This window comes from Engystomops pustulosus, chromosome 7 (assembly GCF_040894005.1).
Source record: "Engystomops pustulosus chromosome 7, aEngPut4.maternal, whole genome shotgun sequence".
NCBI classification, from domain to species: domain Eukaryota; kingdom Metazoa; phylum Chordata; class Amphibia; order Anura; family Leptodactylidae; genus Engystomops; species Engystomops pustulosus.
This window is the reverse complement of record NC_092417.1, coordinates 172331536-172357172: the sequence shown is the minus strand read 5'-3', so window position 1 is coordinate 172357172 and position 25637 is coordinate 172331536. Positions and strand designations below refer to the sequence as shown.

At 46.4% G+C, this 25637-nt stretch overlaps 1 protein-coding gene and 1 long non-coding RNA gene across 4 annotated transcripts in view; one reads left to right on the top strand and one right to left on the bottom strand.

The window, feature by feature from the left end:
• Nucleotides 1–25637, top strand: part of LOC140071351 (uncharacterized) — a 141194-nt gene that overhangs the window by 18818 nt on the left and 96739 nt on the right. The gene's annotated exons all lie outside the window — the stretch shown is intronic.
• LOC140071348 (tumor necrosis factor receptor superfamily member 1A-like) overlaps nucleotides 18505–25637 on the bottom strand; it is a 28371-nt gene continuing 21238 nt past the window's right edge. The window contains exons 9-13 of one of the 2 annotated variants that reach the window (XM_072118983.1): nucleotides 25473–25495; nucleotides 23252–23374; nucleotides 22082–22237; nucleotides 21787–21826; nucleotides 18505–21021 (exon numbers count right to left, since the gene is read on the bottom strand). In XM_072118983.1, the coding sequence (XP_071975084.1) occupies nucleotides 20735–21021; nucleotides 21787–21826; nucleotides 22082–22237; nucleotides 23252–23374; nucleotides 25473–25495 (629 nt within the window). In that variant the 3' untranslated portion in view covers nucleotides 18505–20734. The remainder of the gene's footprint in view (nucleotides 21022–21786; nucleotides 21827–22081; nucleotides 22238–23251; nucleotides 23375–25472; nucleotides 25496–25637) is intronic. The other variant, XM_072118984.1, reaches the window with a different exon arrangement.

Genomic DNA, 25637 nt, shown 5'->3' with positions numbered 1-25637 from the left:
GCTCCACAGGTGCTCACCAACATCTGAGAGCAAATACTGCCAGAACATAGGCAGTGACTACTGCTCTCTAGACCTCAACCCACCAGAGGAGTTTCACGGGTCTTCACCAAAATCATAGAGCCGAAGCTGCCAGAACATAGGCAGGGACCACTGCTTCCTAGACCAAAACCCACCACAGGAGCTCCACAGGTGCTCACCAACATCTGAGAGCAGAAGCTGCCAGAACATAGGGAGTGACCACCGCTCTCTAGACCTAAATCCACCAGAGGAGCTCCACAGGTGCTCACCAACATCTGAGAGCAGAAGCTTCCATAACATATGCAGTGACCACTGCTCTCTAGACCTAAAACCACCAGAGGGGCTCCACAGGTCCTCATCAACATCTGAGAGCAGAAGCTGCCAGAACATAGGCAGTGACCACCGCTTTCTAGACCTAAACCGACCAGAGGAGCTCCACAGCTTCGCACCAACATCTGAAAGCAGAAGCTGCCAGAACATAGGCAGTGACCACTGCTTCCTAGACCTTAACCCACCACAGGAGCTCCACAGGTCCTCACCAACATCTGAGAGCAGAAGCTGCCAGATCATAGGCAATGACCACCACTCTCTAGACCAAAACCCACCACAGGAGCTCCACAGGTGCTTACCAACATCTGAGAGGAGAAGCTGCCACAACATAGGCAGCGATCACCGCTCTCTAGACCTAAACCCACCAGAGAAGCTCCACAGGTCCTCACCAACATCTGAGAGCAGAAGCTGCCAGAACCTAGGCAGTGACCACCGCTCTCTACACCTAAACCCACCAGAGGAGCTCCATGGGTCCTCACCAAAATCTGAGAGCTGAAGCTGCCAGAACATAGGCAGTGACCACCGCTCTCTAGACCCAAACCCACCACAGGACCTCCACAGGTGCTCACCAACATCTGAGAGCAGAAGCTGCCAGAACATAGGGAGTGACCACTGCTCTCTAGACCAAAACCCACCACAGGAGCTCCACAGGTCCTCACCAACATCTGAGAGGAGAAGCTGCCAGATCATAGGCAGTGACCACCACTCTCTAGACCAAAACCCACCACAGGAGCTCCACAGGTCCTCACCAACATCTGAGAGGAGAAGCTGCCAGATCATAGGCAGTGACCACCACTCTCTAGACCAAAACCCACCACAGGTGCTCACCAACATCTGAGAGCAGAAGCTGCCAGAACATAGGGAGTGACCACCACTCTCTAGACCAAAACCCACCAGAGGAGCTCCATGGGTGCTCACCAACATCTGAGAAAAAAAGCTGCCAGAACATAGGCAGTGACCACCGCTCTCTAGACCTTAACCCACCACAGGAGCTCCACAGGTCCTCACCAACATCTGAGAGGAGAAGCTGCCACAACATAGGCAGTGATCACCGCTCTCTAGACCCAAACCCACCACAGGACCTCCACAGGTCCTCACCAACATCTGAGAGCAGAAGCTGCCAGAACATAGGCAGTGACCACCGCTCTCTACACATAAACCCACCAAAGGAGCTCCATGGGTCCTCACCAAAATCTGAGAGCTGAAGCTGGCAGAACATAGGCAGTGACCACCGCTCTCTAGACCCAAACCCACCACAGGACCTCCACGGGTGCTCACCAACATCTGAGAGCAGAAGCTGCCAGAACATAGGCAGTGACCACCGCTGTCTTGACTTAAACCCATCAGAGGAGCTCCACAGGTCCCCACCAACATCTGAGAGCAAAAGCTGCCAGAACATAGGGAGTGACCACTGCTCTCTAGACCAAAACCCACCAGAGGAGCTCCACGGGTCCTCACCAACATCTGAGAGCAGAAGCTGCCAGAACATAGGCAGTGACCACCGCTCTCTAGACCTAATCCCACCAGAGGAGCTACACGGGTCCTCACCAACATCTGAGAGCAGAAGCTCCCACAACATAGGTAGTGACTACCGCTCTCTAGACCTAAACCCACCAGAGGAGCTCCACGGGTCTTTAAAATCATCTGAGAGCAGAAGCTGCCAGAACAAAAGCAGTGATCACCGCTCTCTAGACTAAAACCCACCAGAGGGGCTCCACAGGTCCTCGCTAACATCTGAGAGCAGAAACTGCCAGAACTTAGGCAGTGGCCACCGCTCTCTACACCTAAACTCTACAGAGGAGCTCCATGGTCCTCACCAACATCTGAGAGCAGAAGCTGCCAGAACATAGGCAGTGACCACCCCTCTCTAGACCAAAACCCACCAGAGGAGCTCCACGGGTCCTCACCAACATCTGAAAGCAGAAGCTGCCAGAACGTAGGTAGTGACCACCGCTCTCAGACCTAAATCCACCAGAGGAGCTCCACGGGTCCTCACCAACATCTGAGAGCAGAAGCTCCCACAACATTGGCAGTGATCACCGCTCTCTAGACTAAAACCCACCAGAGGGGCTACACAGGTCCTCGCCAACATCTGAGAGCAGAAGCTGCCAGAACATAGGCAGTGACCACCCCTCTCTACACCTAAACCCACCAAAGGAGCTCCATGGGTCCTTACCAACATGTGAGAGTAGAAGCTGCCAGAACAAAGGTAGTGATCACCGCTCTCTAGACCTAAACTTACCAGAGGAGCTCCACAGGTGCTCACCAACATCTGAGAGCAGAAGCTGCCAGAACATAGACAGGGACCAGTGCTCTCTAGACCTAAACCCACCACAGGAGCTCCACAGGTCCTCAACAACATCGGATAGCGAAAACTACCTGAACATAGGCATCGACCACCGCTCTCTAGACCTAAACCCACCAGAGGAGTTTCACGGGTCTTCACCAAAATCTGAGAGCCGAAGCTGCCAGAACATAGGCAGGGACCACCGCTCTCTAGACCAAAACCCACCAGAGAAGCTCCACAGGTCCTCACCAACATCTGAGAGCAAAAGCTGCCAGAACATAGGCAGTGACCACTGCATCCTAGACCTTAACCCACCACAGGAGCTCCACAGGTCATCACCAACATCTGAGAGCAGAAGCTGCCAGATCATAGGCAGTGACCACCACTCTCTAGACCCAAACCCACCACAGGAGCTCCATAGGTGCTCACCAACATCTGAGAGCAGAAGCTGCCAGAACATAGGGAGTGACCACCACTCTCCAGACCTAAACCCACCAGAGGAGCGGGTCCTCACCAACATCTGAGAGCAGAAGCTGCCAGAACATAGGCAGTGACCACCGCTCTTTAGACCTAAACCTACCAGAGTAGCTCCACAGGTGCTCACCAATGTCTGAGAAAAAAAGCTGCCAGAACATAGGGAGTGACCACCGCTCTCTAGACCTAAATCCACCAGAGGAGCTCCACAGGTGCTCACCAACATCTGAGAGCAGAAGCTTCCATAACGTATGCAGTGACCACTGCTCTCTAGACCTAAAACCACCAGAGGAGCTCCACAGGTCCTCATCAACATCTGAGAGCAGAAGCTGCCAGAACATAGGCAGTGACCACCGCTTTCTAGACCTAAACCGACCAGAGGAGCTCCACAGCTTCGCACCAACATCTTAAAGCAGAAGCTGCCAGAACATAGGCAGTGACCACTGCTTCCTAGACCTTAACCCACCACAGGAGCTCCACAGGTCCTCACCAACATCTGAGAGCAGAAGCTGCCAGAACATAGGCAGTGACCACCGCTCTCTTGACCTTAACCCACCACAGGAGCTCCACAGGTCCTCACCAACATCTGAGAGGAGAAGCTGCCACAACATAGGCAGTGATCACTGCTCTCTAGACCTAAACCAACCAGAGGAGCTCTAAAGTTCTGTGTCATCAGCATCTGAGAGCAGAGGCTGCCAGAACTTAGGCAGTGACCACCGCTCTTTGGACCTAAACCGTCCAGAGGAGCTCCACAGGTCCTCACCAACATCTGAGAGCAGAAGCTGCCAAAACATAGGCAGTGACCACCACTCTCTAAACCTAAACCCACCAGAGGAGCTCCACAGGTCCTCACCAACATCCGAGAGCAGAAGCTGCCAGAACATAGGCAGTGATCACCGATCTCTACGCCTAAACCCACCAGAGGAGCTCCACAGGTCCTCACCAACATCTGAGAGCAGAAGCTGCCAGAACATAGGCAGTGACCACCACTCTCTAGACCTAAACCCACCAGAGGAGCTCCAAAGGTCTGTGTCATCATCTGTGAGCAGTGTCGGCCGGAATATCTCCATTGACCAAAGCTCTGCAGACCCTGAGACAGGAAAGGAGCTCCGCAGGTCCGTGTCATCATCTTAAAGCAGAAAGTACCAAGACATTAAGCCCACCAAAGCTGAAACCTCTGTGGAAGAAGCCAGCACTTCTGCTGAATGATCCGCTTCCACAGTGTCCCTTTCAACTTTCTCCAGAATTTGGTTCAAGGAGGCTCCGGAAATGTCTACTTTGCGACAGACGACTTCCTCAAAGAGCGTGTCGCCATCCAAGTCGTGGACAAAGAGGTTTATATAACACATTGCTTCAGTCTTGTAGAGCATCAAATCCTCCAGATGTCACATGGAAAGCGCATATTCCAACTATGTCCTGTAATTGCCTGTATCTCTGGTTCTATAGATCACAGAACCACAAGTGATGCAATGAGATCATTGGGGCAGATTTACTTACCAGGCCCATTCACGATCCAGCGGCGCGTTCTCTGCAGTGGATTTGGGTCTTCTGGCGATTCACTAAGGTAGTTCCTCCGACGTCCACCAGGTGTCGCTGCTGCGCTGAAGAGCATCGGAACGCACGATCCTATACTTGTTGAAGGTAAGCGCGAGTCCCGCGACACTTTTTTCTTTTTAAATGCGGCGGTTTCTCCGAATCCGTCGGGTTATCGTTCGGCCCCCCGATTTCCGTCGCGTGCATGCCGGCGCCGATGCGCCACAATCCGATCGGGGGGGCAAAAAACCTGGGGCAATACAGGGAAAATCGGTGCAAATCGGAAATATTCGGGTAACACGTCGGGAAAGCGCAAATTGGGCCCTTAGTAAATGACCCCCATTATCTTTAAAGGAAACCTACCACTTTAAAATGACCCTTCTGACCCACAAATACCTTTAGCTTGCTCAGGATGAACTGATGCCGGACCATATTTTCATTTAACCCAGAAACCGCTGTAGTCGAACATATTTTATTTCTTTCCTTTACTAAAATCTTCCTTCGGCGCTTCTGTGTGCGTCACACAGCGCGCACCATGGATCCTGCTCCTCCATGAAGCTCGCGACCGCCGATCGCGTCGGCGCCGCGCCAGTGTGAAATTTTGTCGTGCCCGAGAGCCGGTGACGTCACCGAGCTCTCGGGCACACTAACGCATGCGCACCAGCTCGTCAACTCGCGTCTCGGCCGGCTTTTCACTGCGCCTGCGCAAAGTCCCGAAGCCTCATAGTATCGCGAGGCTTCGGGGAGAAGACCGTGGGGGTGAGTGCTGTTAAAAAAGAAACTATGCTCGCCGCTCCCACCAACGAGAGGGGGGTTCCCTCCACTGCCACCAATGATAAATAAAAGTTTTAATGCACTTCAAGCCCCCTGACACCAATGTTTTATTAAGGTGCATATCTATTCATAAAAAAATATATATATAAATATATATGTGTATTTATTTATTTATATAAATGAATAAATACACATATATATTTATTTAAATAAATAAATATATACATATATATTTGTGTGTATATATAAATTTATATATATTATTATTTATATAATATATATATATATATATATATATATATATATATATATATATATATATATATATATAGATAAGAAAAAATGACAGCACACCGAGACTTTGAGTAAGAAAAAAGTGAACTAGTTTATTCACACGTGTCCAAAACACTACGTTTCGGCTCCTCATTTTTCTTACTCAAGTCTCGGTGTGCTGCCATTTTTTCTTATCTACATGTGGATGGACCGTGGTCTGGGTCCTTGGATGTGCACCTGAGCCGTATGTTTATTTGGAGGAGTGCTGCTTCAACCTTTGCCTTTATATATATATATATATATATATATATATATATATATATATCGGTGGCCGCTAATACATATATGTGTGTACGGACCACCGACAACAACGATATATAAATATATTGATATATACACTCACCGGCCACTTTATTAGGTACACCTGTCCAACTGCTCGTTAACACTTAATTTCTAATCAGCCAACCACATGGCGGCAACTCAGTGCATTTAGGCATGTAGACATGGTCAAGACAATCTCCTGCAGTTCACACCGAGCATCAGTATGGGGAAGAAAGGTGATTTGTGGCCTTTGAACGTGGCATGGTTGTTGGTGCCAGAAGGGCTGGTCTGAGTATTTCAGAAACTGCTGATCTACTGGGATTTTCACGCACAAACATCTCTAGGGTTTACAGAGAATGGTCCGAAAAAGAAAAAACATCCAGTGAGCGGCAGTTCTGTGGGCGGAAATGCCTTGTTGATGCCAGAGGTGAGAGGAGAATGGGCAGTCTGGTTCGGGCTGATAGAAAGGCAACAGTGACTCAAATCGCCACCCGTTACAACCAAGGTAGGCAGAAGAGCATCTCTGAACGCACAGTACGTCCAACTTTGAGGCAGATGGGCTACAGCAGCAGAAGACCACACCGGGTGCCACTCCTTTCAGCTAAGAACAGGAAACTGAGGCTACAATTTGCACAAGCTCATCGAAATTGGACAGTAGAAGATTGGAAAAACGTTGCCTGGTCTGATGAGTCTCGATTTCTGCTGCGACATTCGGATGGTAGGGTCAGAATTTGGCGTCAACAACATGAAAGCATGGATCCATCCTGCCTTGTATCAACGGTTCAGGCTGGTGGTGGTGGTGTCATGGTGTGGGGAATATTTTCTTGGCACTCTTTGGGCCCCTTGGTACAACGCCACAGCCTACCTGAGTATTGTTGCTGACCATGTCCATCCCTTTATGAGCACAATGTACCCTGTAACATCTGATGGCTACTTTCAGCAGGATAATGCGCCATGTCTAGAGATGAGCGAGTATACTCGTCCGAGCTTGATGCTCGTTCGAGTATTAAGGTACTCGAAACGGCTCGTTGCTCGGACGAGTATTTCCCCTGCTCGAGATCGAGCATTTAATTAAAAAAACACAGTGAAGAACAATGAAGAATAGAATAAAAACAGTGAACACAGTGAACACAGGATCATTTAAGTGAAAAAGACAGTGAAGAACACAGTGAAGAATAGATTACAGATGTTCGGCACATCTGCTTACTTGTCGGAAGATACGCGCGGAACGGCAGCAGGGAGACATTAAGCAGCACGGGGAGACATCGGGCAGCACGGGGGAGACGTCGGGCAGCACGGGGGAGACGTCGGGCAGCACGGCGGAGACGTCGGGCAGCACGGGGGAGACGTCGGGCAGCACGGGGCAGACGTCGGGCAGCACGGGGGAGACGTCGGGCAGCACGGGGGAGACGTCGGGCAGCACGGGGGAGACGTCGGGCAGCACGGGGGAGACATCGGGCAGCACGGGGGAGACATCGGGATGCACGGGGGAGACATCGGGCAGCACGGGGGAGACATCGGGCAGCACGGGGCAGACATCGGGATGCACGGGGGAGACATCGGGCAGCACGGGGCAGACATCGGGCAGCACGGGGGAGACATCGGGCAGCACGGGGGAGACATCGGGATGCACGGGGGAGACATCGGGCAGCACGGGGCAGACATCGGGCAGCACGGGGGAGACATCGGGCAGCACGGGGGACACAGACATCGGCCAGCACGGGGAGACTTCAGTGGAAGAAGAGGAGCGATCCCGGGACAGCGTATCTCCCGACAAGTAAGCAGATGTGCCGAACATCTGTAATCTATTCTTCACTGTGTTTTTCACTGCGTTTTTCACTTAAATGATCCTGTGTTCACTGTTTTTATTCTATTCTTCACATCTGATAACTTGTCGGGAGATAATATACGCGCGGAACAGTGAAGAATAGATCGCAGATGTTTGCATACATCTGATCACTTATCAGAAGACATTCTTTTTCAATTAAATAACACATTTTATTCCTGAGCCATGGTCCCTTTGAAAAATGCTCGGGTCTCCCATTGACTTCAATGGGGCTCGTTATTCGAGACGAGCACTCGAGCATCTGGAAAAGTTCATCTCGAATAACGAGCACCCGAGCATTTTAGTGCTCGCTCATCTCTAGCCATGTCATAAAGCTGGAATCATCTCAGACTGGTTTCTTGAACATGACAATGAGGTCACTGGACACAAATGGCCTCCACAGTCACCAGATCTCAATCCAATAGAGCATCTTTGGGATGTGGTGGAACGGGAGATTCGCATCATGGATGTGCAGCCGACAAATCTGCGGCAACTGTGTGATGCCATCATGTCAATATGGAGCAAAATCTCTGAGGAGCTTCCAGCACCTTGTTGTATCTATGCCACGAAGAATTGAGGCAGTTCTGAAGGCAAAAGGGGGTCCAACCCGTTACTAGCATGGTGGACCTAATAAAGTGGCCGGTGAGTGTATATGTGTATGTATATATAAATAAATAAATAAATACACATATATATTTATATATATATATATATTTTTTATGAATAGATATGCACCTTAATAAAACATTGGTGTCAGGGGGCTTGAAGTGCATTAAAACTTTTATTTATCATTGGTGGCAGTGGAGGGAACCCCCCTCTCGTTGGTGGGAGCGGCGAGCATAGTTTCTTTTTTAACAGCACTCACCCCCACGGTCTTCTCCCCGAAGCCTCGCGATACTATGAGGCTTCGGGACTTCGCGCAGGCGCAGTGAAAAGCCGGCCGAGACGCGAGTTGACGAGCTGGTGCGCATGCGTTAGTGTGCCCGAGAGCTCGGTGACGTCACCGGCTCTCGGGCACGACAAAATTTCACACTGGCGCGGCGCCGACGCGATCGGCGGTCGCGAGCTTCATGGAGGAGCAGGATCCATGGTGCGCGCTGTGTGACGCACACAGAAGCGCCGAAGGAAGATTTTAGTAAAGGAAAGAAATAAAATATGTTCGACTACAGCGGTTTCTGGGTTAAATGAAAATATGGTCCGGCATCAGTTCATCCTGAGCAAGCTAAAGGTATTTGTGGGTCAGAAGGGTCATTTTAAAGTGGTAGGTTTCCTTTAATATGACACCAGCATCATGTTTTCCAGAGCTATAGAATTGTAGATTGTGCAACGTCTGAAGGGACTCATCTCAGGCAAAATATGACGCTTTTTCTGCTTCATTGTCACATGACTTTGAAAGAGATTTTTTTTTTTTACCAGTAAATCAGTAAGATTTCGCATAAAAGAGGAAATTCTAAAAAGCTCCTTTCATACCCGACCTCAGGGGTCTGGTAGTTTCATCGGGTAAAGTCTGATGCCAGGTTCCCTTTAAAGGCAATGTGAGGGGAGTCTGGTTTGGTCAGGTAAGATCTTTGGAGGAGTTTGGTACAGAGTCTAGACCTCCACCATTAGGATGAGCTAAGATACCTTTCCCTTATACAATAGTATATGGTAGGTGTTGTAAAGCTCGGCCCCAGCATGTGATCCTTCATAGGAAGTTACTTTCAGCCCAGTTTCCGCAGTTTATACGAATCCTCAGTGCAAAACATTCCTAAAATAACCCGGCAGTGTGCGGAGAGCAGTAATGTCAGGGCATTGTGAGTCACCGCAGAGGGGCCGGTCACTTATCAGGAGAGAGGGATCATCCAATCCCTACCCACCATCACTGTACAATACAAACTGCTACGTGACATCATGCCGAGGATTGCTACACTGTATCCGAGCAGGTGTATCTAAACCTAGCATAGCTAAAATAAGATCTCATATATATGTATTGTGCGATACTGTCTGCTGTATCTAAGCCTATAGTGTGTGATATTGTGTGATCAGCTCTATGTGATACTTTGTATCTATATTTTGTATGTGTGGTACAGTCTGTGTTTTCTGTGTGGTACCTGCTGGTCTAAAGTATCTAAACATACCCTGTGTTATCAGTAGTGGCTGCTGAGCTGCGGTTTCTAAGCTTTTTATGCGTGAGACTGATGTATCTTACCTGTCATACGTGGTCTGCCTGCTGAGATGTGTATCTAAGCTTATTATGTGTGTTACATTCTGCTGAGACACAGTGGTGCTCATTTACTATGGGCTCCGCGGCCACACTTTCGTCGGGTTTCCCGAATTTTTCCATTTTGCGCTGAATTCCGCCGGGATTTTGGCGCTCCTGAGCGGCTTTCACACGTCAGAAATCGTGGGGCGTGGCCGCCGGACAACGGACGTATTCGGAAAAAACGCGGAATTTAAAAAAAACGAAAAGTGTCGCAAGAACAAGCACTCACATGCACCAGGAAGAAGAAGTTGAACTCAGCGGACCTCTGCGCAGCAGCGACACTCGGTGGATATCGGGGCACAACCTTCGTGAATCCTGGCAGAGCCGAATCCTCGTCGAACAACGCGCCGCGGGATCGCGAATGGACCGGGTAAGTAAATGAGCCCCAGTATCTAAGCCCATCATGTGTGATACAGCCTTCTTAGCTAAGGTTTATTTGAGTGGTCTGTCTGCTGAGACATTGGGGCAGATTTACCGGTCCTGTCGTGATTCCACGGTGCGTTGTCCGACGAGGATTCGGGGCTGCAGCGATTCACTAAGATCGTGCGCCTGATATCTAGCAGGTGTCGCTGCTGCGCTGAGATCCGCCGGAGTTCACCTTCTTATTCCTGGTGCATGTGAGTGCTTGATCTTGCGACACAATTCATTTTTTAAATTCCATATTTTTTCCGAATCCGTCGGTTGTCCGACCGCTACGCCCCCCCCCCCCATTTCAGTTGCGTGTATGCCGACGCCGATGCGCCACAACCTGGTCGCATGCGCCAAAAACTCGGGGCAATTCAGCGCAAAACGGAAAACAAATGCGAGACCCAACGAAAATGCGTCCGATGGACCCTTAGTAAATGTGCCCCAATATCTAATTCCCTCATGTGTGATACAGCACAGATCATTTTTGTTTATTTTCAGAGGTTAAACCCCGTCCTGACCTGTTCTGTGCTCCCAGACTCTTTGGATGTGAGCTATAATATTTTTTTTAAAGGGGTTGTCTTAAAGGGATCTCCCACTTTCAGCAAATAATTTATATTGTTTGTTTATAATAATTTATCATTCTTAAGAAAAGTTATGCAAGTTTCCAATATACTTTATGTATCAATTCCTCAGTGTTTTGTTAGTCTCTGCTTTCCGTCATTCTATAGGAAGCTTCATTATTTAATTCCTATGTAGTAGAACCTTTCCTTTGTCATGTGTCACACAGGTGCACGGCTCGTTATATCCCTGGTTATATCACAAATAGTAATCAGAACTGTCTGATGAAATGAACCTTGCACCTGTGTGACATCACATGACCAGGGGTATTATGGGCTGTGTACCTGTGTGACATCACATGACCAGGGATATAATGAGCCGTGCACCTGTGTGACATCACATGACAAGGGATATAACGTGTGGTGCACCTGTGTGACATCACATGACCAGGGACATAAAGGGCCCAGTACCTTTGTGACATCACGCTACCAGGGATATGATGGGCCGTGCACCTGTATGACATCACATGACCAGGTATAACATCAGCCGTGTACCTCTGTGATATCACATGAACAGGGATATAATGAGCCGTGCACCTGTGTGACATCACATGAACAGGGATATAACGAGGCGTGCACATGTGTGATATCACATGACCAGGGATATAATGAGCCGTGCACCTGTGTGACATCACATGACCAGGGATATAATGAGCCGTGCACCTGTGTGACATCACATGACCGGGGATATAAGGAGGCGTGCACCTGTGTGATATCACATGACCAGGGATATAATGAGCCGTGCACCTGTGTGACATCACATGACCGGGGATATAAGGAGGCGTGCACCTGTGTGACAAAACATGACCAGGTATAACATCAGCCGTGTACCTCTGTGATATCACATGAACAGGGATATAATGAGCCGTGCACCTGTGTGACATCACATGACCACGGATATAACGAGCTGTGCACCTGTGTGACATCACATGACTACGGACATAATGAGCCATGCACCTGTGTGACATGACATGACTACGGACATAACGAGCCGTGCACCTGTGTGACATCACATGACCAGGGATATAACGAGCCGTGCACCTGTGGGACATCACATGACCATGGATATAATGAGCCGTGCACCTGTGTGACATCACATGACCGGAGATATAATGAGTCGTGCACCTGTGTGACATCACATGATTATTTGCTGAAAGTGGACAACCCCTTTAAATCTTGAGAAAGGAAATAGAAGTACAATATAAAGTACTGATATGTGTAATGCTGGTGGTGGCACAGCATTCCCTCTACCACTTCCCCACCCCCTGATACCAGGGTGACACTGCCAGTCTCCTCTGGCTGTGACAGGGAGTGCTCTGCTGCGGTGCGGTCACATCTGCTGCTGCGGAGGAGTCCTGTGCAGGAAGCTGAACCTGATAAGCACAACCTCCATCCTGTTAGAGGAAAGTACAGGAACTTGTGAGGAATACACTTGGCCTTGGAAAGGATTAACCCCATCACCACATTGGACTGCAAAAAATCCTCAGATTAACCCCTTCCCTGTCCCAAAACAGCAGTGGTTGATATCATACTACTTACCTGCACCTCGTACACGTTCGGCAAGTAATTGATATTGTTTGTTTAAAGAAAAGTCATACAATTTTCTAATATACTTTATGTATCAGTTCTTCACAGTTTCCTGATCTCTGCTTGCTGTCAATTTATAGGAAGCTTCATTGTATAATACCTGTGGATAAACACCGGTCCCTGGTCATGTGATGTCACACAGGTGCACGGCTCGTTATCTCCCTGGTCATGTGATGTCACACAGGTGCACGGCTCGTTATATTCCTGGTCATGTGATCTCACACAGGTGCACGGCTTGTTATATCCCTGGTCATGTGATGTCACACAGGTGCACGGCTCGTTATCTCCCTGGTCATGTGATGTCACACAGGTGCACGGCTCGTTATATCCCTGGCCATGTGATGTCACACAGGTGCACGGCTCGTTATATATCCCCAGTCATGTGATGTCACACAGGTGCACGGCTCATTATATCCCTGGTCATGTGATGTCACACAGGTGCTCGGCTCATTATATCCCTGGTCATGTGATATCACACAGCTGCACGGCTCGTTATATCCCTGGTCATGTGATGTCACACAGATGCACGGCTCATTATATCCCTGGTCATGTGATATCACACAGCTGCACGGCTCGTTATATCCTTGGTCATGTGATGTCACACAGGTGCACGGCTCATTATATCCCTGGTCATGTGATGTCACACAGGTGCTCGGCTCATTACAGTAATCAGAGCTGAGAATAATAAGGAGCCATGTGCCTGCGTGACATCACATAACCAGGGATATAATGAGCCATGCACCTGTGTGACATCACATAACCAGATATATAACGAGCCTTGCACCTGTGTGACATCACATGACCAGAAATATATTAGGAGCCGTGCGCCTGTGTGCCATCACATGATCAGGGATTTAATGAGCCGTGCACCTGTGTAACCTCACTTGACCAGGGATATAACAAGCCGTGCACCTGTGTAACATCACATGACCAGGGATATAACAAGCCGTGCACCTGTGTAACATCACATGACCTGGGATATAACGAGCCGTGCACCTGTGTGACATCCATTACCAGCGGCCTGTTTTCTCCAAAGGAAGTAAACAATGAAGCTTTCTATAGAAGGACAGCAAGCAGAGATCTAGAAATTGATGAGGAATTGATACAAAAATAATATTTGAAAATTGTTTTCACTACACAAACACAACCCCTTGAATAATTTCACGACCTGAGACCACAGTGATGCTTACAGCAACCCGTATATGACTCTACACCTCCAGGGATTTGGACATTTACACCTTACATTATCACCCAATCACAGCGCAGCTTTCATCTCACCAGAGCAGTAACAGAAATGAAAGCTGAGCTGCGATTGGTTGCTATGAATGACAAGGTCGACAACGTTTTCTGAAAAAAATAACACAAATTCAGTTTCAGTTTTTAAGGCAAATTTTACTTTTCCAGTTACAAAAGCGACAAAATCCAAGAAAAGACATTTGTACAAAAACATTCAACTGCTGCAATGAGTGAGAGAAAATACAACTGGTTCACCAGTAGGTGGAAGGCAGAGCTGAGGCACATAGCGACCAATCAGAGATCACATTTCAACATATCTGTACAGATTACAGAATGAAAGCTGCTCTCTGATTGGTTGCTTTTTGTTTGCATCCTGAGGCCTTCTCTGGGCCCATTCACACTTTATATACAAGAAATAATATAGCAGAATATATAGATATACAGATCGAGGAGTTTATAAAGTGATCTGTTTGTTCATGTCAGCTGAAAGGTGCTTAAAGGGAAACTCTGGCAAAAATTTTTAGGTTTAACTATTTATTAATTTACCAGCGACTGACACCTTAAAATGGTGCCACTCTTGTACCTCCAAATTGTCCCGTATTTGTGAAATTACCCAGAAAACCATCAAAAAAGGGGGCAGGGCTTATGCACATTAACCCTATAGTGGGTTATACCTTAAAAGACATCTAAGACCAGGATGAAAGACTGTATGCAAATGAGCCTGAGGGGCTCCAGGTTCCATTAACACCTATGGAGCGTGGAGCCCCTCAGGCTCATTTGCATACAGACTTTCATCCTGGTAGTAGATGCCCTTTAAGGGTAAATCAGGGCATATTGTAACAATGTAAATGGTGTCAGGAGGTATAATCATGGCAGCCATGTTTTGTTTTGTTTTTAAAAAAAGTGCACTTCTTAAAGGGGCAGGGAGCGGCGATGACAGGACATTTCTCATCTCCCTCGTCCTGTTTTCCTATAACATATAACATTATAGTCAAACAGTAATAAACTATTTATAAATAGGAATAAATACATAAATTATCACACAATACAATCAAATAAGTTTCACATAATAAAGCAGCAGCGAAACCAATGACTTTTAGGTATGTAGAAACCGCACCTTTAAGTGTCCCTTTAATACAGGAGGTGGAGGAAGTTACAGTGACGAGTGGTTTCCTCTCTAGTGCACTCCCAGACTGTGCACACAGTGACGTGACGGGAAATTGTGAAATTTGTGTAGTTTGACCATTATCCAGTATTTTATTGAGAAAAATGGCATTTATAATAATAATTCCTTTATTTATATAGCGCACACAGATGCCGCAGCGCTGCACAGAGTTTGCCAAATCAGTCCCTGTACCCAATGGGGCTCATAATTGAATCAACCTAGCAGTATGTTTTGGAGTGTGGGAGGAAACCGGAGGACCCGGAGGAAACCCACACAAACACGGAGAGAACATACAAACTCTTTGCAAATGTTGACCCTGGGACTAGAACCCAGGACCCCAGCGCTGCAAGGCTGTAGTGCTAACCACTGAGCCACCATGCTGCTGCCCTAGCCATTTTGTGTGATCCATTAAGAGCCGCAATTGTGAGGTCAATGATAGAAGCAGCATCGGTCTGTTGGCTTCTTCTCTAGTGCACTTCCCGTAAGTGCACACACCATTAACACAGAATCGTCACGATAGGTATCGTCTTCCCCTTTACTAATTCGGTGGAAGAGCCAATGTGGTACGAGTCTGGGGAAGAGTCTACTATGAATTGGGCCGCCCTTTTGTAGACTCATAAGAAGATAGGAAGGCAAACAAACTCAAACTGGGACAGAACTCGCTTCTCCCACGCTGCAGTCTCCTACCACTTGAAAAAGGAGTCTTCGATACTCCGAAATGCGTTGTGTTCCGAGATTACCAATAAACGTTGACCTCTACCCTATATGATGTGTCACTTTGAACCTCTGTGCGCGCCCAAACAGACAGTATCCAACCTACTCCTCCATTTTGTAGACTCAGGAAGACATTTTGGGACCGATCCATGACCGTCCTTAACAAAAAGCATTGGTGGAGTTCATGCAGCCAATTATGGTGTAATTTATGCCAAAAAACTGCCTTCCGACACATTAATGAAGGTTTTTAGACCATTTTTTTCCCCTTTTCTAACAGTAGAACTCAACAGTCTTAAGGATACATTTACGCCAACGTGCCGTAGCCCGGGTGAGCGCGCTGGAGAGGAGGATGGATGAGCGCTGTTCTTCCCTCTCTATAGCAAACAGCGTCGCACGGCCACATACACGGGGAAAGCTAGAGCATGTTCTATCTTTCCCCTTCCCGTGTACGGTACATGGCACCGTACCGCCACCGGGTCGCCATTGCCGCTGGTTTGCGGCCGTATACACATCACCTTAATGGACGTGTGAATGCGGCCTAACTGCGACAGATTCCTCATCATAGTATTTATAACTTTTTTGCCATAAAGTCTACAGCTTGTCCAGTCACTGTAAACATTGTTACATCGTTTGTACGGTCGAAAAAAGACACTTGTCCATCAAGTTCAACCAAGGAAGGGAAGGGATTGGATGAGGAAGGGATTTAGGGGAAACAATTCTATATAACAGAACCATCAATGTTATTTAGGTGTAAAAAGGCATCTAGACCCTTCTTGAAGCTCTCTGCTGTCCCTGCTGTGACCAGCGCCTGAGCTCTCTGCTGTCCCTGCTGTGACCAGCGCCTGAGCTCTCTGCTGTCCCTGCTGTGACCAGCGCCTGAGCTCTCTGCTGTCCCTACTGTGACCAGCGCCTGAGCTCTCTGCTGTCCCTGCTGTGACCAGCTCCTGAGCTCTCTGCTGTCCCTGCTGTGACCAGCGCCTGAGCTCTCTGCTGTCCCTGCTGTGACCAGCGCCTGAGCTCTCTGCTGTCCCTGCTGTGACCAGCGCCTGAGCTCTCTGCTGTCCCTGCTGTGACCAGCGCCTGAGCTCTCTGCTGTCTCTGCTGTGACCAGCGCCTGAGCTCTCTGCTGTCCCTGCTGTGACCAGCGCCTGAGCTCTCTGCTGTCCATGCTGTGACCAGCGCCTGAGCTCTCTGCTGTCCCTGCTGTGACCAGCGCCTGAGCTCTCTGCTGTCCCTGCTGTGACCAGTGCCTGAGCTCTCTGCTGTCCCTGCTGTGACCCGCGTCTGAGCTCTCTGCTGTCCCTGCTGTGACCAGCCCCTGAGCTCGGCTATTCCATAGTATTCATAGTAAAAAGCCCTGTCGTCTCTGGTGATTAAACCTTGTTTTCTCCAGACGGAGACAGTGCCCCCTTGTATTTTGATTTCATTTAAACTGAAACAACTTACCACCATATTTTTTGGTGGCAGACATTTTGCCAAACTACGGCCTCCTTGTTAAGAAATTTTAACATTTCCTTGAACTGACCTGATTACTTACAGGTCAAATACACATTTCTGTCGTCTTGAAATAAGTTTGAGCATCTATGGTGCCTATCCTGAGGCTATAGAAGCTTCTTCTCTAGTACACATCCAGTCAGTACACACACAGAAGCCATGGAAGATGTCCACACATCTGATTTTATGCTTCTTACTGTGAGTGTAGAATATATACCACCATTTTTATGACATCAGCGGTGGGTGGGCTTTGAAGGAGCTGTATTTACGCTGTCTGGATTCGTCTCTAGTGCCCTTCTGGGTCTTACACACAACTAAATATCACAAAATACCAAAGACTAATGTCTTTTTAAGTGAAGAGCAAGAGCCAAATTTGCTGTAAACTGTAAACAAGTTTGTTGGCCGTTTTGTAAACTAAGGAAGCCACTTTTTGGACTATGACCCCCCCCCCCCCCCCGACATTTCTCTTTTACTTGAATGTAATGATTACTCAGAGTTGCCGTAGTCCTTCCTGTTTTTACTTTCATGAAATGAGTTTGAGCATCTGTAGTGCCCATCATGGTACCACAGAAGCTTCTTCTCTAGTGCACTGCCAGTAAGTGCAGACACACAAGCAGTGTAAGACCTAGAACAACCCCTGTCTGTTGGCTATTACACTTCGAGGTTATCACAAAATTCATCATAAAATTCTAAAACTCCTATCAAAGTGTTCAAAGCAAAACGCTCGTGACCCATTGGGAAACCGTCGTGCGCCAACAATCGCTGCTCGATTTTACAGAAAATTAGTAAAAAAAACCTAAATGTTACAAATTAGCTGAATGTATAGATTTTCGTCTGACCAGTGACCAGACGAGTCCAGTTTTTGACTACCTCCATTTCTAGTGTGGCTCAAGGGAGCTCCTTAAAGGTGCAGTACTACTAAATTAAAGGGCCGTTTCCATTTCAGAAAATTAATGTCAATGTTTTTGATGACAAAAAGTCATACAATTTTGCAATATACTTTTTGTGTCCATTCCTCACGGTTTTCTAGATCTCTGCTTGCTGTCATTCTATGGAAAGCTTCTATGTTTACTTCCAGTGGACAGAAATCTGTCCATGGTCACACAGGTGCACGGCTCGGTAGTAGCACAGAAGGTAATTAGCACTTTGTGATATAACGAGCAGTGCACCTGTGTGACCATGGACAGATTTCTGTCCACTGGAAGTAAACATAGATGCTTCCTATAGAGTGACAGCAAGCAGAGATCTAGAAAGCCGTGAGGATTAGATACAGAAAGTATATTGGAAAATTGAAGAACTTTTTATAATACAAACCGTAACATTTGTTTTTCTGAAATGGGACGACCCCTTTAAGGCAATTACTAATACCCTTATCAACATGAATACCTGAATATTGATACATTTTTACAATGTTCACAAATTCTAAAAAATAACAGAAAGAACATATTAAAGAGGAAGCTTCACTGTAATGGCAATCGAGAAAGTTTCCAGTAATGTAAATTTCTGAGCTGTGGCAGAAAGCTATGGAAACTTTAGATAGCACCAGTGTTATAGGGGTGAAGAGGTAGTTATTACTTTTGGGCCCTGGTACCTTAGGTTGGTCAAAGTCAACCTTTGCCACATAGGAAGGCACCATTTCGGTGAATGGCATGTGCCAGTCCACTGCCTGAAACAGATTATGCATTGAGCCCCAAGTTTCACCTCTGTTTCCCATAGCTAATTGGTGGAAACTTCCCCTTTAACGTTTCAGTGCTGTATAAACGCAATGTTCTACACGGCTTTTGTAAGACCAACCTTGTTGTGTGTGATGTCAATCTATAAAGTAGCACCTTAAACAAATGCAAGTCACATTATAAACGGCTACATCGCAGCTACCACTTTTTCAACCAAATTTGAGTCCCAAGGACCTACTGTTGCCATCGCCACTCACTCGATAAAGTTTTACCGATTCAACAAGCCGCGCCTACTACAAAATCAACACAAATGGTATTGCTCAGTGCAGCGTTGTTTCCCTTCCATGTGTCGACTTTTTTACTATTTCCAGTAAAAAAAAAAGAAGTTTCTTCCCTTTAAGCCCTGAATTTGTTAAAATAAAACAAAAAAAGTAGCACAAAAAAACATGAAATATTGTATGGAGTACTTCATAAAACCAAAATATCAATATCGTTTGAAATACAGTGAACACAGATTCTTACAAATATAATATTCCCTCATGTTTCTCGAAAAAAATAACATAAGCAGGGGTGGGGCTTCACAAGATTAAGGGGTGTGGCTGCTTACAGCAGAGCCCAGGCAGGACAGCCTAGGAGGAGGCGTCAGCCCTATATCTAGAGTAGTTTATACCATCCCTTGTAGGTGGGTGTAATCCTGCTTATATATCATACAAGTAAAAGTACTTGTCAGTCTAGAAACATGGTCAGATCCAATGCGGGAGTATTTACTTTGTCCCGAAGCTTCTATTATGATGTAACGATGAGTTGGATCCAGTGTTAAAAGAAGGGACCGCTTCTTCTCCTCCCCCCATAATGCGTTGGTGGGTGGGCTTATCAAGGAAGCAATATTTCCTCCTCCCATGATGCCTTAGTGGGTGGGTTTAAATAAAGAAGCCATATTTCCTTCTCCCATGACTCCTTGGTGGATGTGGTTATTTAGGCAGTTATATTTCCACCTTCTGTGATGCCTTAATGGTTAAGGTTATGATAGAAGCCATATTTCCTTCTCCCATGACTTCCTGGTGGGAGGTGCTATCCAGGAAGCCATAATTCCTCCTCCAATGATGGGTGGGGTTAAATAAAGAAGCCATATTTCCTTTATTGGTGGGTGTGGTTATTAAGGGAGCCATATTTCAACTTCCCATGATGCCTTTGTGGGTGGGGTTATATAAAGAAGTCATGTTTTCTTCATTGGTGGGTGTGGTTATTAAAGAAGATATATTTCTACCTTCCATGATGCCTTTGTCGATGAGGTCATCAAGGAAGCCATGTTTCCTCCTCCCATGATGCCTCAGTGGGTAGGGTTAAATAAAGAAACCCTGTTTTCTTCATTGGTGGGTGTGGTTATTAAGGAAGCCATATTTCTACTTCCCATGATGCCTTTGTCGATGAGGTCATCAAGGAAGCCATGTTTCCTCCTCCCACGATGACTTATTTGGTGCAGTTATGAAGGAAGCCATGTTTCCTCCTCCCACGATGGCTTATTTGGTGCAGTTATGAAGAAATTCATGTTTGCTCCTCCCATGATGCTTTTGTGGGTGGGGTTAAACACAGAAGCCATATTGTGTCGTCCACGACTCATTGGGGGGGTAGAGTAAAAAAAAAAAGCCATATTTAAGTACCATTAAGTCTACCCAAGGAACCATTTTGGGTTATACCAAAGAACTTTGTGAAGAACTTCTGTCCAAGTCAGTCAAGCCAGAAATGTAAACCTCTGAGATGTACTAACTGATTGGAATCTTTTCAGTTCTTAAAGTATTAATAATATTTTCGCAGCACCCCCCTAGGTTCATGCTCCGTAGCTCTTGCAGTAGTGCCCTCATAGAGGCCTGTGTGCCCTTCTGTTCCCTCCATTTGTTCAGTAAGCTATAGCTTCTTTCAATAGAGTTATCGGGATGATCCCTCGGTACGTGATCTATGGTGGATTTGTGGAGGTGTAGCTGACGGACAAGCTGCAGGATGGAGCTTGCTGGGATGTTGTTAATGATGATATAGAAGGTGCGGGACCACTCTGAAAAAGACATAAATTGTGTCCATTAAGTTAGAGAGAACCTGTCATCAGGACAAACATTTTCACCTATTGACAGGTTCCCATAGCCGTTTTAATACTATTTCCCAATCTGCTTTTATAATTAACATTAATGGTTCCACTTACTTTTAATAATTGATAAAACTATACCTGGCGCCCTGCCAGCAAACTAGCATTGGACTCCCTGGTGTCATCATCATTATCTTCTTCTCTCTGCCCTGCTAGATCTTGCTCCTCCCTCTCCCCTCTCTTCTGTAAACCAGAGCTGACAGAGATTTGCTTGGAGCACGGGGTCAGCTAAAGGCTACACGAGAGAGGGGGAAGGTAGCAGAGAAGAAAGAAAGAGGAAGATCTAGCAGAGCAGATAATGATGATGATAGCTGCCTTGTAATAGACACCCCTGTAACTCAATGCCGTTTTCGGCAGGGTCCCAGGTAAACTTTTATATACATGCAGTATTGTTAATGATAAAAGCAGATTGGGAATTAGTATTAGTAAGGCTCTGTGAACGTGTCATTACGTGGAAATGTGTATCCTGACGATAGTTCTGCTTTAAAATATATGCTTTGCGGATGGGTTAAAGGGATCTACCACCTCCCAAATCAAGGCAGCAGGTGCCCCATCAGATTTAACCCTGCCCCCAGTGCACTAAGAATCTCATCTGCATAAAGATACAAAATTAGAATTTCCATGATATTTAAAAAGCCAGGATGAACACAAGATGCTTGTTACGTTGATGATACTTACGTGTATCACAGGGTTGGGGTTGTCCACATTCTTGACAGATCTGTTAAATAAAAGTGGTTGAGTTATTACCAATGTAGCAACATTATTGCCAAATTTACTTCTTCAACATCCCAAACCAGTGTACAAGGTGAGGGGCCACTATGTAAAGACACTCCCCTATATATGCCAAGTCTATAGTTGGTCTAAACAAGTCCTTTCCCTCATGTTCTTGTCTCCATTCACTATACAGTATTCCCCCCTTGGCATGTGCCACCCTCCACTACCCCTGCGGGCTATCACTTATTATATAACTTACAGCACCCAGCCGGGGGTCTTCTGCTTGTTCTTCTTCCTCCTCCGCATTGTCTCCTGGGTCCTCTGCAGCGTTGTTCTCTTCCAGCTCACCCGGACCAGGGGGCACCGGCACATAGGGCACTGCCATCTGAATTCTCTCATGTTCAACCCTAGGAACCTGGTGAGGTGCAAAATATTGATCAATATAAGATCTGTGCGGGTCCGATAACCAGTTACCCCATAGATCAGAAGACCCACCGTGTGGATGTAGCTGGAACCAGAAGGAAGTATTCGCTGTGTTATGGCTGTGCCAAGCTCAGATCTGTGCCGCAGTACTCCAGTGCAACCACAACACCGAGGATGGAGCTGCAGCCGCAAGACCCTGGGGAGGCCATTACACAGAGAATGGAGCCTTCTGCTTATAACTTTTTCCAATGTGAACGGTGTCAGACCCCCATCCGGCTTATATCAATGACCTAAGCTAAGGATAGGTAATCCCCTTAAAGGGGTTTTACAGAAGTTTTCCAGTAGACCAGTAGTCCCTGGGGAGGGGGGTCACAAGACCTACTTCAAAAAATGAGTGGCCTCCTTGGAACAGTCCCTACCTCTCTCTGGTTCTTCTGTTTTTTGGCTCATATAACTAATTTATCCAGTGAGTGTCCTCCTTAGACCAGGGGACAACAAAGGAAGTGAAATCCCCTAAAAAATGGAAGTGACTTCCTATCGCCTGAGAAGCCAACTCATAGGCTGAACCAGGTTGCATGACCCCCTGGGACTTCCAGCCAGTAAAAACAGTAGTGAAGCAAGAATCTGGAGCCGGAGTAGGGTAAGTATGTGTCCTTTATATGTTTATCCCAGCTCCTTGGGGTTCCATATTACCGGAAAACCCCTTTTATCCGCATTACAAATCCTGCAATACTTTATGTCACCTATAGAGACGCTGCAGTAATTTACCATAGAGTACAGGTGATTACTGAAGGTCCCTGTGATTAGTATTTGGGGGTTCATTTACATGTGATTGTAAATAAGAAGCCCCTGAATAATTACATAGATGTGCGGTACTTTCCCTGCGGATCACAGGTTACTGTGGTCAGAAGACGTCGTCTACACATCCGCAGAGCGGATAGGAGGTGGCTGCAGGAGAAGGCACATGACTTGTAACAATAAGGAATATGCTACACAGGAAGCGTACCGGAGGCATCAGGCGCTGCTGCTCTCGGGAGACTTCCTCCTCTCTGGGATCCGGACTTTCTGCTGGCACGGAGCTCAATGAAGTGTTTTCACTGCTGTTCTGAGAGCCAGGAATGAGAGAGCGCTGTTATAATACAGATAGAGGATGGAAGATGATAAGGAAGGTATAAGCGGATACAACACTGCACCCAGCACTGTGATATATTAAAGGGAACCTTTCAATTCCGGGGTAGATTTAGTACTCCATATGCTGATTAGGCTCTCTACTGTCAGATGGGTGGAGCTTAAAGTAAATCTACCATTTGATTTCATGCTTTATAAACCAAACATAACTTGCGAATGCTTTAGCTACACTAGTGCAGAAACATATCTTGTTTAATCACCGAGTTCAGTGGTTTTGCTGAAAAAACTATTATAACATTCAGGACCTTGGGAAAGCTGGATTGCATTCAGCCTGCCGTTCAGAAACACATTACATGGAGCTTCCTCAACTGGACAGGACTAGTCAACCTGAGCTGGGTAACACATACACAGCAGCTGGGGGATGGTGTAGCGATTGATTACTTCTGCCTGTCACACAGGGATTACATCATTCTCTAGAGCAGTGCTTAATTAGGGTAAGAGGAGAAGCGCCGAGGCAGCCACAGGAGCGACAGAGCTTCATTATTATAATTTTATAGTTGTTTTTTTTCAGCAAAACCACTCAGCTCAGTGATTAACCGGTTCACGACCGCCCGCCGTGTATTCACGGGGGCGGTTGGGTCGCGCTGCATGGAGAGGGCTCACGGACTGAGCCCTCTCCATAGCTGGTAAGTCTTTGCTGCATATTGCAGCAAAGGCTTACCGGTAACACCCGCGATCGGTGCTAACACCGATCGCGGGTGTTATCACAGCGGTGGCTGCCGGCAAAGCTGCCGGCAGCCTCAAAAGGATAGCGGCGCATGGGCGCCGCCATCTTACCTGGGATCGCCGCTCCCCGTGACGTCATCGGGGAGTGGCGATCCGTCTCCATGGTAGCCTCGGGTCTTCCGAAGATCCTGATAGCACATTGTAATGAATGAGGAGGAAAATCCCCATATACTGCCATACTGTAGTATGGCGGTATATGATAGGATCGATCAGACAACCTAGGGTTAAAGTACCCTAGGGTGTCTGAAAAATATTAAAAATAAAAATAAAAAAAAGTTTAACAAAAAAAAATTATAATAAAAAAACCTAAAATTTCAAATCACCCCCCTTTCCCTAGAACTGACATAAATATAAATAAACAGTAAAAATCATAAACACATTAGGTATCGACACGTCCGAAAATGCCCGATCTATCAAAATATGATGACGGTTTTTCAATGCGTTTAACCCCGTAACGGAAAATAGCGCCCAAAGTCGAAAATGGCACTTTTTTGCCATTTTGAAAAATATAAAAAAATCTATAAAAAGTGATCAAAAGGTCGTACAGTCCTAAAAATCATTATCATTGAAAATATTATCAAATTTCGCAAAAAATGACACCACCCACAGCTCCGTACACCAAAGTATAAAACAGTTATTAGCGCCCGAAGTTGGCAAAATCAAAAAAATAATTTTTGTACAGGAGGTTTTAATTTTTGTAAATGTATGAAAACATTATAAAACCTATACAAATTTGGTATCCCCGTAATCGTACCGACCCAAAGAATAAAGTGGACATGTCATTTGGGGCGCTCAGTGAAGGACGTAATATGTTAGCCCACAAGAAAATGGCGCAAATGCGTTTTTTCACCATTTTCACTGCATTTGGAATTTTTTTCCTGCTTCCGAGTACATGGCATGGAATATTTAATACCATCACCATGAAGTGCAATTTGTTACGCAGAAAACAAGCCATCACACAGCTCGTTACGTGTAAAAATAAAAAAGTTATAGATTTTTGAAGGTGGGGAGTGAAAAATGGACATGAAAAAACAGGAAAGGGCCCGGTCCTTAACCGGTTTAACAAGGTGTGTTTCTGCATCAGTGTAGCTACAACATTTTCAGGGTAGGTTTGCTTCACAATGCATGTAATCAAATGGTAGATTTTGTCTGTCCCGGAGTAAATGGAGCAATGTGTAGTAAAGAGCAGGAGCTGATGAAGGGGGTAAAAGCTTCCCTGTAAATTTGTGCTGGTGATAATGATATGATAGATGATATCTGTGCAGCGCTATGATCCGATCATGTCATTTATATAATAACTACCTGCGACTCACCTCATTCTTATCTTTAGTTCTTTCTAAAAGTAAGAAAATAAAAGAAATTATTAATAAGGTTTATAATATCCTAATATCACATATCTATCTATTTTATATCTGCATATTCTCTATTGTCTATCTATATATCTATCTGTATCTAACTTTCTAAAGGCTACATTCACA